The sequence below is a fragment of the Lactuca virosa genome, chromosome 3, assembly GCF_052849685.1.
Source record: "Lactuca virosa cultivar CGN04683 chromosome 3, Lactuca_virosa_CGN04683_v6, whole genome shotgun sequence".
Taxonomy (NCBI): domain Eukaryota; kingdom Viridiplantae; phylum Streptophyta; class Magnoliopsida; order Asterales; family Asteraceae; genus Lactuca; species Lactuca virosa.
Window position 1 is genome coordinate 243,643,683 of NC_136428.1, and position 15,924 is coordinate 243,659,606.

Consider the following 15,924-nt stretch of genomic DNA (forward strand, 5'->3'; position numbering starts at 1 on the left):
CAAACTCGTCACTCATAAATGTGTCAACAACGAACGTCAATTCTTTACAGTGATTCCGGACGTCCTAATTAGAAAAAAAAATTGTCGTTCAAAAGCTGTTCAAAGGTCAAACCAGTCAAACCCACCCTCATTTCCCTGTTGGATGTTTTCATTTGTGGTAGAGACCACATTATACCACACTATACCACGACCACACGATTGTGGTCGTTGCCATCTCAACCATAAACATGGTCTGTGACACCGACTCTTGTTTGAACTTATGATCCAACCTCATCAAAATGAAGAAATCTGAATGACAAAATCGAAAGGATAGTTGTTTGGAGTAGGACTTTACGGTTATAAATATTCGTAGCTAGGGTTCTTAATGAATCACTTTGTAACTGTTGAGTAATAAAGAAATCTTCGATTCTTACCCATGGACATAAGTCATATCGACCGAATCACGTTAATTATATGTGTCGTATGTATCTTAATCTTATAAACTAGAAATAGTGTGTAATGTTATAACTACATTATACTATGAATTATTATTATAGATTTGTGATTTCATTTAAACAATTTAATCGGTTGTTGGAATATAATGAACTAGTGAAATTATTAATTTCAGGAATTTTGATTGTGATTTTATTTGTTATCTATTTAGGGTTTATGTTGGACAACAAGGTATGACTAATGCCATTGTTGTTGAGGGATTTAATGGTTTGAACCAAACATAGCGACTTTCTGGTCATATCTATGAGGTTAATAGTTTTTCATAATAGCTTGTTGAAAAATATAAAGATCTAATGAGAAAACATCAATCGTTTACTACTGTCTTTTATAGCAAAGTGAAAGTGTGAAAAACAAGTAAGGGTATACAACTAAATGCTTATGTTGATGTACATAGACATCTATTCGTAATCGCTTTGCGGGTTGGTGTTGTTTTTCTATATTGTTCCATGACTGCGTTAAACACATCAAAATCACTCGGTCCACTTATTGTGCAAGTTGTTGAGATTATTGAAGATTCCACAGAATTTGGTACATTTCAACCTCAAATCGCACCATTTTGAACTAATTTGGTTGAGATTTTGGCTTTCATGCCCCATTAAATCACAAAAAACGGTTAAAACTTTTTCTCAAAAACAACTTGATGTTTGAGCATCTCCAACGGCGGGTTGGGAAGCCGAAATACACGCTTGCGCTAAATTTACTTCTTCCTCCTTTGTCCAAGCCACCCTTTTGTTTTGAGTGATTTTAGCGGGGTTTTCCCCCTTTCTTCCTTATTGGCTAGGGTTGTTCGAGTTGTGTTTCAGCAATAAAATGCGGAGGATACAGTGGTGAAAAATGTGGGTGTAAATGTTATGGCGATGAAGGTTGTGGTTGTGTTCGGAAAGCTTGTTGGTATACGAAAGCGGTTTGGAAGTGTTGTTGATAGGTTAAGAAAGCTTGATATGATTGTCGAAAATTTTGAGTTTGTAGGATAGGAGAACCACTTTGGAGCAAATTCATAAAACCACCTCGAGGTGATTTCATATTTGGGTGTTGATGTGAAGTTGTATCTAACCCAAAAGGGTTATCGGATTGCAGGTTCGATTAATTGGTAGGGTATTTGGATTTTGATCCATGATATTTGGATTTTGACAAGATTAATGTGTGTGTATGTACATAGAGGAAGAGAAGGATGGTATGAAAATATAAAGTTACATGAGGTTTTATTTATAGGTAAAAATATATTAAAAATCAAAAAAGAAAAAAAGTGTAGTTCAAAAGCTAGTCAAAGGTCAAACCAGTCAAACCCACCCTCGTTTCCCTATTGGATGTTATTATTTGTGGTAGGCAGACCACGATCCACCGTGATGGTATGCACGGTCGTGGTCGTTGCTATCTCAACCACAAACTTGGTCTGTGACCAGTGGCGGAGCCACAGTGTAATAAGGGGGGTCCATGGACCCCACTTGAAAGCTGATATTAACCACATTTTCCTAATAACCCTTAAAAAATTCATCTTTTCTTGAAATTATCTCTTTTGGCACCTATTTTGCTGAAAAACAACCCTTAAAAATTTATTTTGCTGAAATTATCCATTTGGCACCCACTTTTGCTGAAAGAACATACTTTTATAATATTTTTAACAAAATTACTCCCAAATAAACCTCATAATTTCATATTTTTGTTTAATTTTTCATATAAGATGGACCCCAGTAATATTTTTTTCTGGATCCACCACTGTCTGTGATACCCACTCTCTCACTCTAGTCGGCCTAATATGATATTTCTAATTTCTTTTGTCGTACAATATTTATTTATTAAAAAAGTAAATAAATAAAAGTCAATAAATAAATAAAATCATACAAATCAAGTGATATCATTAAAATAACTACCTTAATTGTAATTCTTTTTTTCTGGGCCCATCTTGCTAGGTGGTGGTCCCTTATAATATTTGTCGGTTCTAAAAAAAAATTAAATTACTACCTTGTCGTTTTCCGTCTAAGGTGGTCAAAGTTGCAAACTTAAAGCCTAAATCAAATTTATCACGGAGTTTATTGTCGTTTGCACTTTTTAAAGTTTGCAAAAACCATTTCCATTTTGATTTGAACTGGATGTCAATTGCCAAATAGTATTTTCTTATTCAAAAAATACAGCACATAAGACAAGCTTTTAAGCCCGTTTTTTATTTTGGCTTTTGACAAAAGTCACAAACCTAAACAGTTGTAGTTGACTTCTATGTAAAACATAAAATAATTACTCGTATAATTTTCTTTCATACAAATTATTCGGTCTAGGTTGAGCAATTTATATTTTGTTTGATAAATATTAGTGTTAATATTAAAGATTTTTAAAAAGCTTACAAATCTTAACCTAACATTTATTTTTTTAGAATATCTGTAACCTTTGGATATGACCATTTAATCTGTAACCTTTGGATATGACCATTTAAACACCATATCTACTACATCATCTCTAATAAATGAATATTTTTATTTGTCATTTGTTACAGTTTCATTTAATTTTTCAAATGTTATTTGAGGGTTATTTTGAATTAATTTTTTTTTCTATATTTCATTTTATGAGTTTTCTATTTTATTAAACTTCATATAATATTTTAATGTAATAATCGTAATAAATGTAGTAATATGAATATCAGTTTTATTATTAAATTTATCTTTTAATTTCAAAATTTCAAAATATAAAGTTCATTAACATTTTTTTTATTTAAATTTAAAATATAAAAAACATTTTTCATTATAATAATTTATTTCTTTTTTTATTTTATTAGTTTTTAAATATTTTAACCTTTATATTTAATTTATTTTTTTAATTAAGTCTCAGTGCATTAATAACCAACAAAGTATAAACCAAAAAAAATTGAAACAGATAGCACAAAACAATAGAATTAGGTTTCCGACGATGCACGTTACTGAGACCACACCGTTGACCGTCGTTGACCACCGTAACTTCTCCCGATCCAAATACCACCTGCATCTGTGATTCGCTATCATCTTCCTATTCTTCAATAACCAATGTTTTTCCGTTGTAATTCTACACTCTAATACTTCCACTTCAACTGGAAAACTATCGTTGATGCCCACAAACTATTCGACGAAATGCCATAAAGAAACTTCTTTAAAAGAATCGAATAATATCCCCCACCTATCAAAATCACATCTCCCTCACTATATCCACCACCGCCGTGTAAGTCCCAACAACCGCCACCACAACCCCAATCACCACAATAAATCCAATACCCACCGACTCAAATCCAAATCTCCGGTAACTCCCTGAAATCTTCAAGTAACACAAACACGGGAGTATAATCGACGCTGTGACACTTAAAAAAGCTCCGACCAGTGACATCAAGTATCCGAAGAACGGGAGAGACAGGGCGACGATTACTGTGCTTATTACCAGTGATGTTCGAATCAAGAGGCTGAATTTTCTCGTGTTGTAAAAAGATAGAAATCGTTCTTCGAGAGTGTCGACGATTGGTGTCACCATGAGTGCGTATTTTGCAATTGGGTTTACGAGAGTTGTACAAATGGCGATTCTTGAACTTAATTTGTGGGTGGGGAGGTTTAATGTGATTTGTGAGTTTAGATTTGAACCAAACATAAGGTAACCCAAAATTGCCATTGAGGAGTAAGTAATCGTGCAAAAGATGAAACATAGTAGTAAAACCTACATTTAAAGAACAAAAAAATATATATTATTATAATAATTTTTAAAATAGTTATTATTATTTTTTTTTCAAAAACCCTAATATGGTGCATATTGTTATGTCTTGGAAGAATAATGTGAGATATTAATCTTGATTTGCAATATATTAATCTTGATTTGCAATAACATGTAAAATGTAAATATGAGATGTAAATTAGATTATACTAAGCTAATATTGGAATTGAAACTCTTGTAATATTTTTGCATTCTAGCTAGGAAAATAATTAATTTAGGATAAATTACAAATTTGGTCCTTGTGGTATACAATACCATTTGTTTTCAATTTGGTTCAAAAATAAAATTTGTTGCTATTTTTTCGTCGTTAAATATTCATGTTGTTTTCGTACAAAATCTGAAAAATCAAACAATACAGTAAAATGACTATTTTGCCCTAGTATGATACTTTGGTTGGAGTTATGGTTGAAGGGAAAAAGAAAGGGTAGGGTGAGGTTACGGTTAGATTGACACGAAATTTAATAATAATGAATGTTAATATCTTAAATGAGTAACAAACTATTTTTTTTTTCATAAAACATAATTGTTTTAAAAAAAATACTATAAATAGGTAAACAACTAAAAAATTTATATTATTTTGATTTTTAATATTATTTTATGAACAGAAATAAATAATTTGTAATATATTTATGGTATAATTTTATAAGGATTGATGTTTTATAAAATAGCAAATAGATTGTTATCTATTTATGAAATTAACCTAATAATAACACTAAACATATTAAAATAAGAGGCAAATAGCTTTCTTTTACATGTTTTTAAGTGAGTGGGAAGGACTAAAAAAGTAACAAATTCTCTTTGGACCAAATCAAAAACAAAAGATACATCACAGGGACGAAATGTGTAATTTATTCTTTAATCCATGACTTTATACTAAAATTAACGTACCTTTTTGAACTGACGTTGGTCTCTCATGGAAGTATACAAAGTAGGAAAAACCGGATGAGCGCAATAGCAAAACGCATACAAACTAATAGCCGAAGGCATTCCTTTCCAATTTACCATTTTACCCTTTTCCTCAAACCCAACTCCATCAAACTCACCAACCCACAAAATCGATCCTAGAATAATCAAAGAAGCCAAAACCCCACTTGCTGATATATACGAAAGAATGCTCATACTATTCAACCAAATTGTTGGAAGAATAATTGCTGCAACAATAACAACAAAGCTTTTCTTCCCACTTACATTAATCCCATAAAACTCTAACCCCATTTCGGGTAATAAATTGCTTAAATTATCTCCTTCTAGAATTAGGAAGCCAGTGGCGACTAAGTAGAGTTCGATGTTCATGGTTACTGATACGATGATTCTACCGGTTTTACCGAATGCTCTGTGGCCGATGTCGGGGTATGATTTTATTGTGGGGTCTGTGTCCATGCATCGTTGGATCAGTAATCCTGTGTAAAAGGTTGAGATTGCTATTGTGAATAGCAGTAGCAAACTCAACCACCCTCCAGATGCTAATGCATATGGGACTGATAGAATTCCAACTCCTACGAAAATACAATTATGAAATGAAATGTAGTCTGATTGTAAAGTTGTGACGAAATGATTAAACGTTGATTCTAAAAATATACTATTGTCTAAAATAAATTAAAATGATTGATTTTTTTTTATCCTGTCTTAATTATAATCAAAAAGTTATTTCAAGTAGCTTTTGGTTTTTGATTTTATGTATCTAGAGCTTTTTTAGAGATTTATAAAACCAAAATCCAAAAGCTATTGAAATAGCTTTTTGATTTTATATATATATATATATATATATATATATATATATATATATATATATATATATATATATATATATATATATAATAAAAACTAAAAGTTGATGCTATTGATTTTTTTTTTACAATTTCTTGATAAAAGGTAAAACTCTTGCCAAATTGAATCATTTGAATTAGGGATGAGCAAAAACCGCACCGCAACTAAAATTAACCGCAAAAACCGCATAAACCGCAACTGATTAACCGCAACCGCAATAAAAACCGATGGTGATGTTTTCTGTTTTTCAAAAACCGTAAATTTGCGGTGCGGTGCGGTTATTAGTTTTCAAAAAACCGCAAAAAAACCGCACCGCACCGCATATATTATATACAATTTTTTTATTAATTATTAATATATTAAATATTAAAAATAAGACAAGTTTCATGGATGAAAGATTAATAAAATACTAGAAGACAAAAGTGTTGGTTTTTTTGTGATGTTTAACTTTGAAAATGATGAAATTAGACAATTTTAAGATATTTATTGTTAATTACTATTGATTTGACGTTTTTAAGATATTAGTTGTTTGTGATTTAAGTTAATTGTCTTATATCTTATGGTTTTTTTTTATTATTACAAGTAATATGTTTGAACTCTTAAATCCGTTTGAGCTCCAAACTGTGGTTAAAAACCACACAAAATAACCACACCAAATCCATGCGGTTAATAAGCGCAACACAGAAAAAACAAAACCGCACCGCAAAAATAACCGCCTAACCGCACCGCAAAAATAACCGCACCAAGCGGTTTTGAAAATGGATTAACCACATTTGCGGTTAGTGGTGAGGTTTTGACTAATAACCGCACCGAACCGCACCGCGCTCACCCCTAATTTGAATCATGACCTTTGATTCATTACCATATAAGGGAATACCAACAATATTAATATATATCTTATGCTTGCAATTTTTTCTAAATTAATGAAATATGATATTTATTGTAAACTTTGGAATCAAACATATGTAGCAAAAAAGTTAATATCTTATGGTTGCAAGTAGTTTACATATTTTCCTAAATTAATGAAATATGATATTTATTTTAAGCTTTGGAATCAAACATATATAGCTAAAAAGTTAATGTCTTATGGTTGCAAATAGTTTATCATTTTTTTCTAAATTAATGAAACATGATATTTATTGTAAGCTTTGGAATTAAACATATGTAGCTGAAAAGTTAATTGTACCATGATTCATTTTCCCAAATAAGAGAGTATTCCAAAAAGAAATCTAACATTTTAATTCTTAATTTCATATCGAATATTGTTGACCCTTGTTCTTATAGTTCATCTGTTATGTGGGAATTAATGGAATATTCTATGGTAAAAATTGGTTGATTTTAACTGTAAATTTAACGTCTAGTATGTTGCATGGAAAAAGTTTATAATAGTTTTGAGAAATTAAAGGTAGAACCACAACATAAACAACTAAATCCAGCCCAAATTTCGGTGAAAATCACGTAATTTCATCAATATCTTATAAATCTAATCGTTTTCAATTTGAAAACTTCCGTTATCCAAACCGATCGATAATTCCTTCCGGCGTAGTTTCCGGTGATAGAATTTGAAATCCGGCGACGGGTTTGACCTCTATTTTGGTCAAAATCACCGCCGCCTTCAAATTCCATGACCTAATCAGTCGTACAACTAAAATCGATAAATTAAAAGGGGAACTCGAGAGTAACCTGATAGAGCATTGAGACCGTTGAAACATGTGTTGAAGAAGGAGGAAGTTCCGGTGGTGGCGGCGGCGGCGGCGATTTGGTGGTCCTCCGCCTTTGTTTCCTTGTCACTGGCAAGTAGTAGAGGTATTGTAACCGAATATTCTTCCTGCTTTTGGCCTTCCATCAGATTTCAGATCCACAGAGAGAAAGAGAGAAAGGAATTTGGCAGAGAAAAAGCGAACATGCAGAGATAATTGAATTGGAAGGTTATGGAGTTTTATATACTGGTGAAGGACTGAAGGTGGCGCATGTTTGTGTTATGGCGTTTGTCGTCTTCATCATGTATTCATATGTATGCGTTGGTGGTGTGTCCTCCGTTACTTTATCTTTGGGCCCAACCCCAATCCAAGAAAAAACATTTGTATGTGTTTTGGTTGAATGATATTATATTATTTAGATAAACATTGTTGTCTTTTATTGGGATATAATATATTTGGTCTAGTAAATTGTTTAGATTTTGGTGTAGAGTTGTTTGTGTTAAATTGGTATGGAATAAGGATATTTATGAACATGACAATTTTCCTAAATTAGTTATAATAAACTTACTGTTATTTTTTTTCATCAAACTTTTTGTTAGTGTTCTATACATATTAAAATGATATAAAATTAATTTTTTTTAATGAAAAACTAAAAAGAAGAAAGAAGAAATAATGAATTCAGAGAAAGACAGAAAGAACTAAAAATTGCAGAAATAATTTAGGTTATTGTTAAAAATATGTGGTTTTTAGTCAAAAATGTTTGTTGGTGCAATAGTGGTTAAATTTTAGATATTCATTATCTTTAATAATTTGATTTATGTTAACTTTTTTATAACAGTAAATTACAGTTTTGGTCCCTATGGTTTAGATAGATTTGCACTTTTAGTTAAACTTTTGAAAAATTGAAAGAACAAATTATTGAAATTGTCCCTATGGTTTGGTCAAAATTGTGTGTTTGGTCCCTAACAATTTTTTTACACTCGGACCGTCCTTATAGTATGATTTTGTTGCGTTTATAATCCCTCCCCGACATGAAAGGGCTATATTGCCCTTTATATTTTCTTTTTTATATTTTCTTTTTTATATTTTCTTATTATTTGTGTATTAGTTATTAATTAAATAAAATGGTTTATAAACATGTGGGACCCACTCATACTCCACGACAACCACTAGATGTCACCGACAACCAGCACCGAGTACCGTCGACCACCATCGGTCACCGTCAACCACCATCGGCGACTGAAACCACCATGCACCTATATCGACGGCGTCACCATCTACCTATGCCTACACCACCACCAACCACATCATCGATTTCATCAGGTGACATCTAATATTAAATCCCAGAAATAAAAACCAGTCCAAGATAAATTAATATACGAATCCCTTCCACAGTCGCTGCCACCATCCACCACCATGGCCACTTAAGCTAAAATCATCACCTTGAACTGAAAATAAAACCTAAAATCGGAATATGAAACTGATATCAAATCCAAACCTCAAATCAAAAGAAAATATCAAAATCAAAACCCAAAGGAGAGATTTCATTCGGTGTTATTTAGGTCACACTCATACCAACCATCTTCCCCACCTCTCTAATTCTCTTGTCGACACCGTGTCTCTTTCTCTTCGGCACCACCACTATCACCACCACCCATCCACCCTTCTTCTACATGGTAATAAAATCCAAGACTAATTTCAAAAACTAAAGCAAAAAAAACTTATCTACTTTAAAAAACGAAAAAAATGTTACTGATTTGAAACCAAAATTGAAGGAGATGGAACCCATTTACAGTAGTATGGAGAGAGGATGAAGACAATATGTGAAGAGGATAAATACATTGAAGGATATGGAATAAATTTTACAAAGATTTACACAATTATGTGAACAAGACGAGGAGATGAGGATACGAAGTCAATTTCAAGGGCTGTGGGTTTGGTGGTGTCGCTAGAGGATCTAAAATGGTGAACAACGGAGAAATCGAGCATCAATGATGAAATCGACAGTACAATAGAGACAAACGATGGTCCAGGGATCCGAGATTGACATTCCCCTCCTAATTCGAGCTGAAATCAAACAACGGTGTAGAAATCGATCAACTATGGAAAGACGTCGATGATCGATGGTGGTGATGATCCAATTGTTCCCTGTGGTTGATGACGATGACTTTAGGGTTCTTCAATTTAAGATTTGACAAGAAAACAAAAAAGAGGGGGGGGGGGATAAGATGTACGTATCAGATTGCAAAGGGATTTAGGGTGGGCACAATGGGTTTGGGCTAATTTATTTTCTAGTTTAATAAATAATAAAAAAATCATAGGTAAATAAAAAAAATTAATAGAGGTATTATAGTCATTTCATGGCTGTTAGGGACGAAAATCATAACAAAAAGAAATCAAAGGGACGGTACGAGTGAAAAAAAAGGCTAGGGACTCAACACAAAATTTTGAGCAAACCAAATGGACGATTTCAGTAATTTGTTCAAATTGAAAAGATGCATCTTCATAGTTTAAAGAAATTATTACACTGACCATCATTGGTCCATTTGAAAAGATCATTTTACCATTTCTATATATATATATATATATATATATATATATATATATATATATATATATATATATATATATATATATATAACTTAGAAATGTTTATGAGAAAAACTAAAATATAATAGAAATGGTAAAATGGTCTTTTCAAATGGACCAATGATGGTCAGTGTAATAAATAAGATGATTTACAAGAAAAAAATTCACAAAAACTACCTTCATGATTCATTTTTAAGTAAATTAAGAAAAAATTCAATTTTATGACAATTTTAGTGAATATCAAGAAAATCATCGTAAAATTGAATCATCGAAATGCTTTTTTTTTTTGGATTTTTTTTGTGAATCATGTAATTTTTTATTTATCTAGTGATTCATTTGTTTTGTTCGTCAAAAAAATTTGCCAAAAAAAACTTCTTACCTTCCTACCAATTTTTTTTCTTACCGAATCTCTCTCTCTCTCTCTCTCTCTCTATATATATATATATATATATATATATATATATATATATATATATATATATATATATATATATTCTCTACAAAAGAATTTAAACAAACATTTTTCTTTAAAAAAATTCAATTTTTTCATCGAATATATTCCCTTATATGCGATTTTTATGTTTCTAAAGTGAAAAGAAAGATTAGATATCTCAAATTATTAATTTCTATGTATTTCGACTGATTTTCTAGGGTTTCAAGGTTTTATGCATTTTCTATTGAACCTTCCATAATATATATATATATATATATATATATATATATATATATATATATATATATATTCACCATCTTATAAAAGAAATCTCACTATTTCTATAAATAGATTCAATATAATAATAATAATTTTTTAAGACGTCCAAACTGTTAAGCTAATAGTACAAGTAAACACTAATAAATAATATTAAAATTTTAAACATTATGTTTAAATCCGAAAATATAAGTAAATCCCACAAAACATGAAGCAGTAAGTACAATATTTTAATGCTTTATCTCAAAGGCTTTTGACGCGGTCCCTTTAATGTTGATGGAGTCAATATTAATTTCGATATTTCTGGCAAATATCTCTCTGTTCCGAGCTGCCTTCACCTACATCTCTCTTGATCTTCAGGGCGATTCAAGAATTGCAACACTCATTCTCTTCACCATCTCTCTTCGCTCACACTAAGCAACACTCATGATTTGAAGAATCAGAAGCACCGAGTCTTAGCTATCTTTTGTTGATAAATGATTTCTTGAACAACATATATTTCATGTACACATAATGGATTCGCCTGTTAATGTTGTAGAAATCCACCGACTTTTTAATTGATTTGTTTTTTAATTGATTTCTTTATTTTATATTCAAATATCTCCATCTATGTGTAAGGAAAATTGTGATCTTCAACATCAGTGCGATAATGGATTCCTTTCTTAGAATTACAGGTAATTGGTCAAAATGCCTTTTCATTATCACTTAAGTCCTTGAATTTGAATCGTATTGTAATTTCATATCTGAAAAATTGAGTCCATGTGTTATACTTTATTCCAACAGACAAAATGTTATAGAAAATCAATCTCTCCATATGTTTGTTATGTTTGAAGGTCTCATGAAGTTCAATTGACTAGGGTTAACAACAACTTCAAAGTAACCTGAAGGGAGGAGATGATGGTGAATTTTTGGAGTTTTATGTCTTTAAATGGACTATCTAATTTTATCTTATATTAACTTTGTGTTGTTTTGTTGTTTTTGAATAGGTATATTGGAATCCAAAATTTTTCTTTTATTCAAACTCATTCATTGAATGGGTTTGCTACTTAAAGGGAAATGCCACCTAAAGCAAGAGAAACGACATGCTCTCCATGCTCCAACGCCACTAACACCATGTAACGATTTTTTTTCCTTCAATCAAGGTTCTAATTTTTATTCTTTATTTTTTTAGGAGTTGAAATTGGATGTATGGACTTTACTTCTGGGGTTCTTTTGTGGGTAATGGATGTTGTGGGTTTTGATTTTTTGGATTCATTGCAGTTCTGACTGTCAAATTGAAGCTGCATAGTATAAGTATTAAGCCTCTTATTCTTTCTTTCAATCGATCAATGATTCTGAAAAGTAATCAATAACTCTTCCAAATGATTTTTAACGGTGAGGAAACTTTCTTGAAACTATTAATTTCCTCATTTTCTTTATCCCTACTTTTTTTATTCTTTTCATTTTGGTTATTTACCCAAAATAGGAGTTATTATTGGAGGTAATTATCCTTTGAATTATTGTTTTACATAACATTGTAATTTGAGGATCGATGGATTTAACCAAGTTATATTAAGAAGCGTGTGAATATCTTTTTAGACAATATCAACATCAAAATTTGGCTAATACTCTCGACAATGACCATGGTATGATCCTATTTCTTTTTCTATGTGAATACCTAGAACTACAATTATTTATGAAGCCTACTGTTGAATAGTTGCTCGAAAAGATGATGCCCTTTTTCTCACTTACTCAAATGCATTACTCGCATTGCTTAATGGGTAAAAAGGTCATCTTATAATTTTCATGCCATCTTTTTTGCAAAATGGTTGCTAATTACATAGAAGTGCTAAAATTTAATATATTTTTAAATGCATAGTAATTTGTTTCTTATAAAAGTTATCACCATGTTTCAGTTTCACAACTTTAATCAAAGATTTATAAAAACAAAAAATATTTATCATAGACCATTAGAATTAAATAGATATGATTATGCTCGAGTGAGTCATTTGTTTCTTTACATCGACTGCATTTCAATACATATCATTGACTTCTTTTAATAACATATGCTAAGATTATTCACCTTTTTAATAACATATGCGTATGTTTGGGTGTTGGTTTTCCAATCGAAGTGGAGAAACTCAAAGCTTGAAGATTATTTGAAAATGACCAGGTCAATTTTCATATTGAACTTTTGGTACCTAAAATAAATATATTGTTTTAAGTCGTTTGAGAATATGTAAGTTAAATGCAATGTTTTGACATTGAATGTACATACATGTAATGCCCTTTATCAAAAGAAAATGTATTTCAATTTTGGTACCTAAAGGAATTAAGGAAATATATTGTAATTTTAGTTTTTATTTTAGGGATTTATAACAATCTAGGTCCTTGTCCGAAGTAAATTGACTATACTTTTATAACAATTATTAACTAATTGTAATTTTATAAATATGTTTAGCTTTTGAATTGTAATGCATGAGAGAACTAAACAAGAAGAGGAAATAATTTTTAACTTATTGTAATTTTGTAATAGGGACCAAAGGTTGCCTTTAATAGCAATGAACTTAAGAGTGCTAGGCAATAAAATCACCACACCGTACTCTTAGGCAAATTGTGGTAAAAATTGTAAAAGTTTGTCTGACACCTATTATAAAGGCATAATGGTTATTTTATGTTTAGGGGCAGATTGGTCATTTTCTGTAGCATTTTACTTTACTTTTATGTTTCTCCTCAAACCACTCTCAACCCAATATGCGTTCTGTTTGCAACTACATAACTGTTATGGCACACTAACAACGGATAAATCAAGATTCAATTTTTTAAAAAGTCAAACAAGCATAAATGAACAACTAAGTAACAAACATCAAATTTTTTTTTGAAGATTTTGGGAGGGTTAAATAGTTTGGTAAACAAACCGAAGTCAACCTTGAATATACAAAATCCAACTTGCATAAATTATGAGTAGATATGAAAGTACAAGTTTTGGGGACTAACATGATTTCCCTAAACAATCTTTTATTAGGTTGTTTATAGAAGACAAGCAGGCTTATCTTGATACAGGGTTGTAATAGGAACGATTTCTTGTGAGCTTTTGTTTATGTTTTTTATATAAGTTTATAGAGTTGCAAGAGCCAAAAGAATCTACTGTTTAGATCATTTGAAGACTTGAATACATTATTTAATGCAATTGAACGTGAAATCAATCAACAAGTTAAATACAAACGTTTATTGTAAATAATTTACAAACATGTATCGCTATCGAGTTACTTGATCATACTCAATATCAAAACTCTCTTAGAAAAAGTTAAAACATTTACCTTATAATCTTTTATTCTCACCAATTATATAAAAATACATCATGAAAGGGCTTAAGTTGCTGCCATTGCTAAGCACCAAATACGTTTATCAGGAAAAAGTTAAAACATTGACATTATAATCTTTTATTCTCACCAAATCAATCTAAAATAAGAAACATTATTATTTCAATATTTTGTCACTAAATTGAAGTATTGAACTAAAAACAAACCGATGAATCAAATTTGAATATGCACAAGTCAACTTTCAAATTATTAATATATAACTAAGCATATAATATTTAAGATGTAGATTAGTAAGTATACAGGAATTTGTAACAACATAATTTGAATATAATATTTTTATTAGATTGTTAATTAAACAAAATATTATCCATATATATTATGCTTAGACATATAATTATGAGTTTAATTCATTAAAGCTTTCTATGTAATTGTTCTTATTACAGTTTTTTATATATTATTAATGATATATTGATATAATTGCTAATGTGAAATAAATTTTTGTTATATTTTTGAAATAAAAAATAAATATTGTTATTTTATATTGTTGAACTCTGAATAATATTTTTGACTGATATAGTGGTTTTTATATAATTTACTATTTGTTTGTTTATAATACTTAAAAATCATTTGTATTTTTCTAGGCATGGAAAATTGAATATTTTGTTTGTCTGTAGTTTTTCTCATATATGAAATAAAGTGATTTATATATAAATTATAAAATTTTAATATCAAAATCTGCAACATATAATATGTACCCGGTTCCCTCTTAACATGATATCAATCGAATGTTTATTTGTAAGATGAGATCTACATTTTTAACCAACTTATTATAGGACATGAATAGTCATGCATAATAATTATAGAGAGTTGTAATTTTAGTTATGTTTGAACGGTTAACTAAATTGTTTCATCTTTTACAGTGCTAACTTCCAATTAGACAAAAAAAAAGATGGGCTCCAATGAAAATATTCAAAAAATCAATTCTTGCCAAAAGACATGATTGTCCAGTAATCCCTCCAACAAAGATAAGACCCTCTTAACAAAAATTCACATTCGATCTACAGATTAGAAACACAATTAAAACTGCAAAATTGACCTTGTACATCCGCTATTTGTTCTTTGGAATATTGAATGCTCCCGAAGATAAACTATTCATTGCCGCCGGTTTGGAAATGAGTTGTTACTATGTAATTTTTTTCCTTTTTTTTAATTTGGTCATTTTATGTTTTGTAAATCGGTTAATATTTAATGGTTTTTATGGTTTGATCCGATAGCCGCAAAGAAACTATTCACCAAAATAAATTAATCTCTGTCCGGAAACTATTCGCCGCCGCCGCATTGCGCGGGTGCACTACTAGTATATATATATATATATATATATATATATATATATATATATATATATATATATATATATATATATATATATATATATATATATATATATATATAACCACACATTAGTTACTAAACCCTAGGTTTGGACACAAGCAAAACAACAAACATCCATAACAAATGAAAATAAAACTTTCACACCCCAAAAAACTTATAAGAAAAGAAGATTTAATTTAATTTAGTTTGGATTAAGCAGTGAAAATAATCATGAACTGAGGTCCTGATAACATGATTTGTTAGAACTATAAAT

General features: G+C 30.2%; 1 protein-coding gene across 1 annotated transcript; it reads right to left on the bottom strand.

The window, feature by feature from the left end:
* Positions 1–3,268: 3,268 nt before the first annotated feature.
* On the bottom strand, positions 3,269–7,971 carry LOC145167091 (amino acid transporter AVT1I-like). Its single transcript, XM_079086182.1, has 3 exons — positions 7,663–7,971; positions 5,101–5,708; positions 3,269–4,158 (listed from the first exon to the last, which is right to left on the bottom strand). Exons 1-3 carry the CDS (start codon positions 7,823–7,825, stop codon positions 3,643–3,645), a joined length of 1,287 nt encoding a protein of 428 aa, XP_078942308.1. The 5' UTR covers positions 7,826–7,971; the 3' UTR covers positions 3,269–3,642.
* Positions 7,972–15,924: the final 7,953 nt, after the last annotated feature.

What these genes read in the sequence shown, in the direction of transcription:
- LOC145167091 (XM_079086182.1), bottom strand. Translation starts at nt 7,825, where the DNA reads ATGGAAGGCCAAAAGCAGGAAGAATATTCGGTTACAATACCTCTACTA. An exon ending in CGGTCTCAATGCTCTATCAG is followed by an intron (nt 5,709 to 7,662) that starts GTTACTCTCGAG and finishes GTATTTTCGTAG; the next exon opens with GAGTTGGAATTCTATCAGTC. An exon ending in ACCAACGTCAGTTCAAAAAG is followed by an intron (nt 4,159 to 5,100) that starts GTACGTTAATTT and finishes CTTTAAATGTAG; the next exon opens with GTTTTACTACTATGTTTCAT.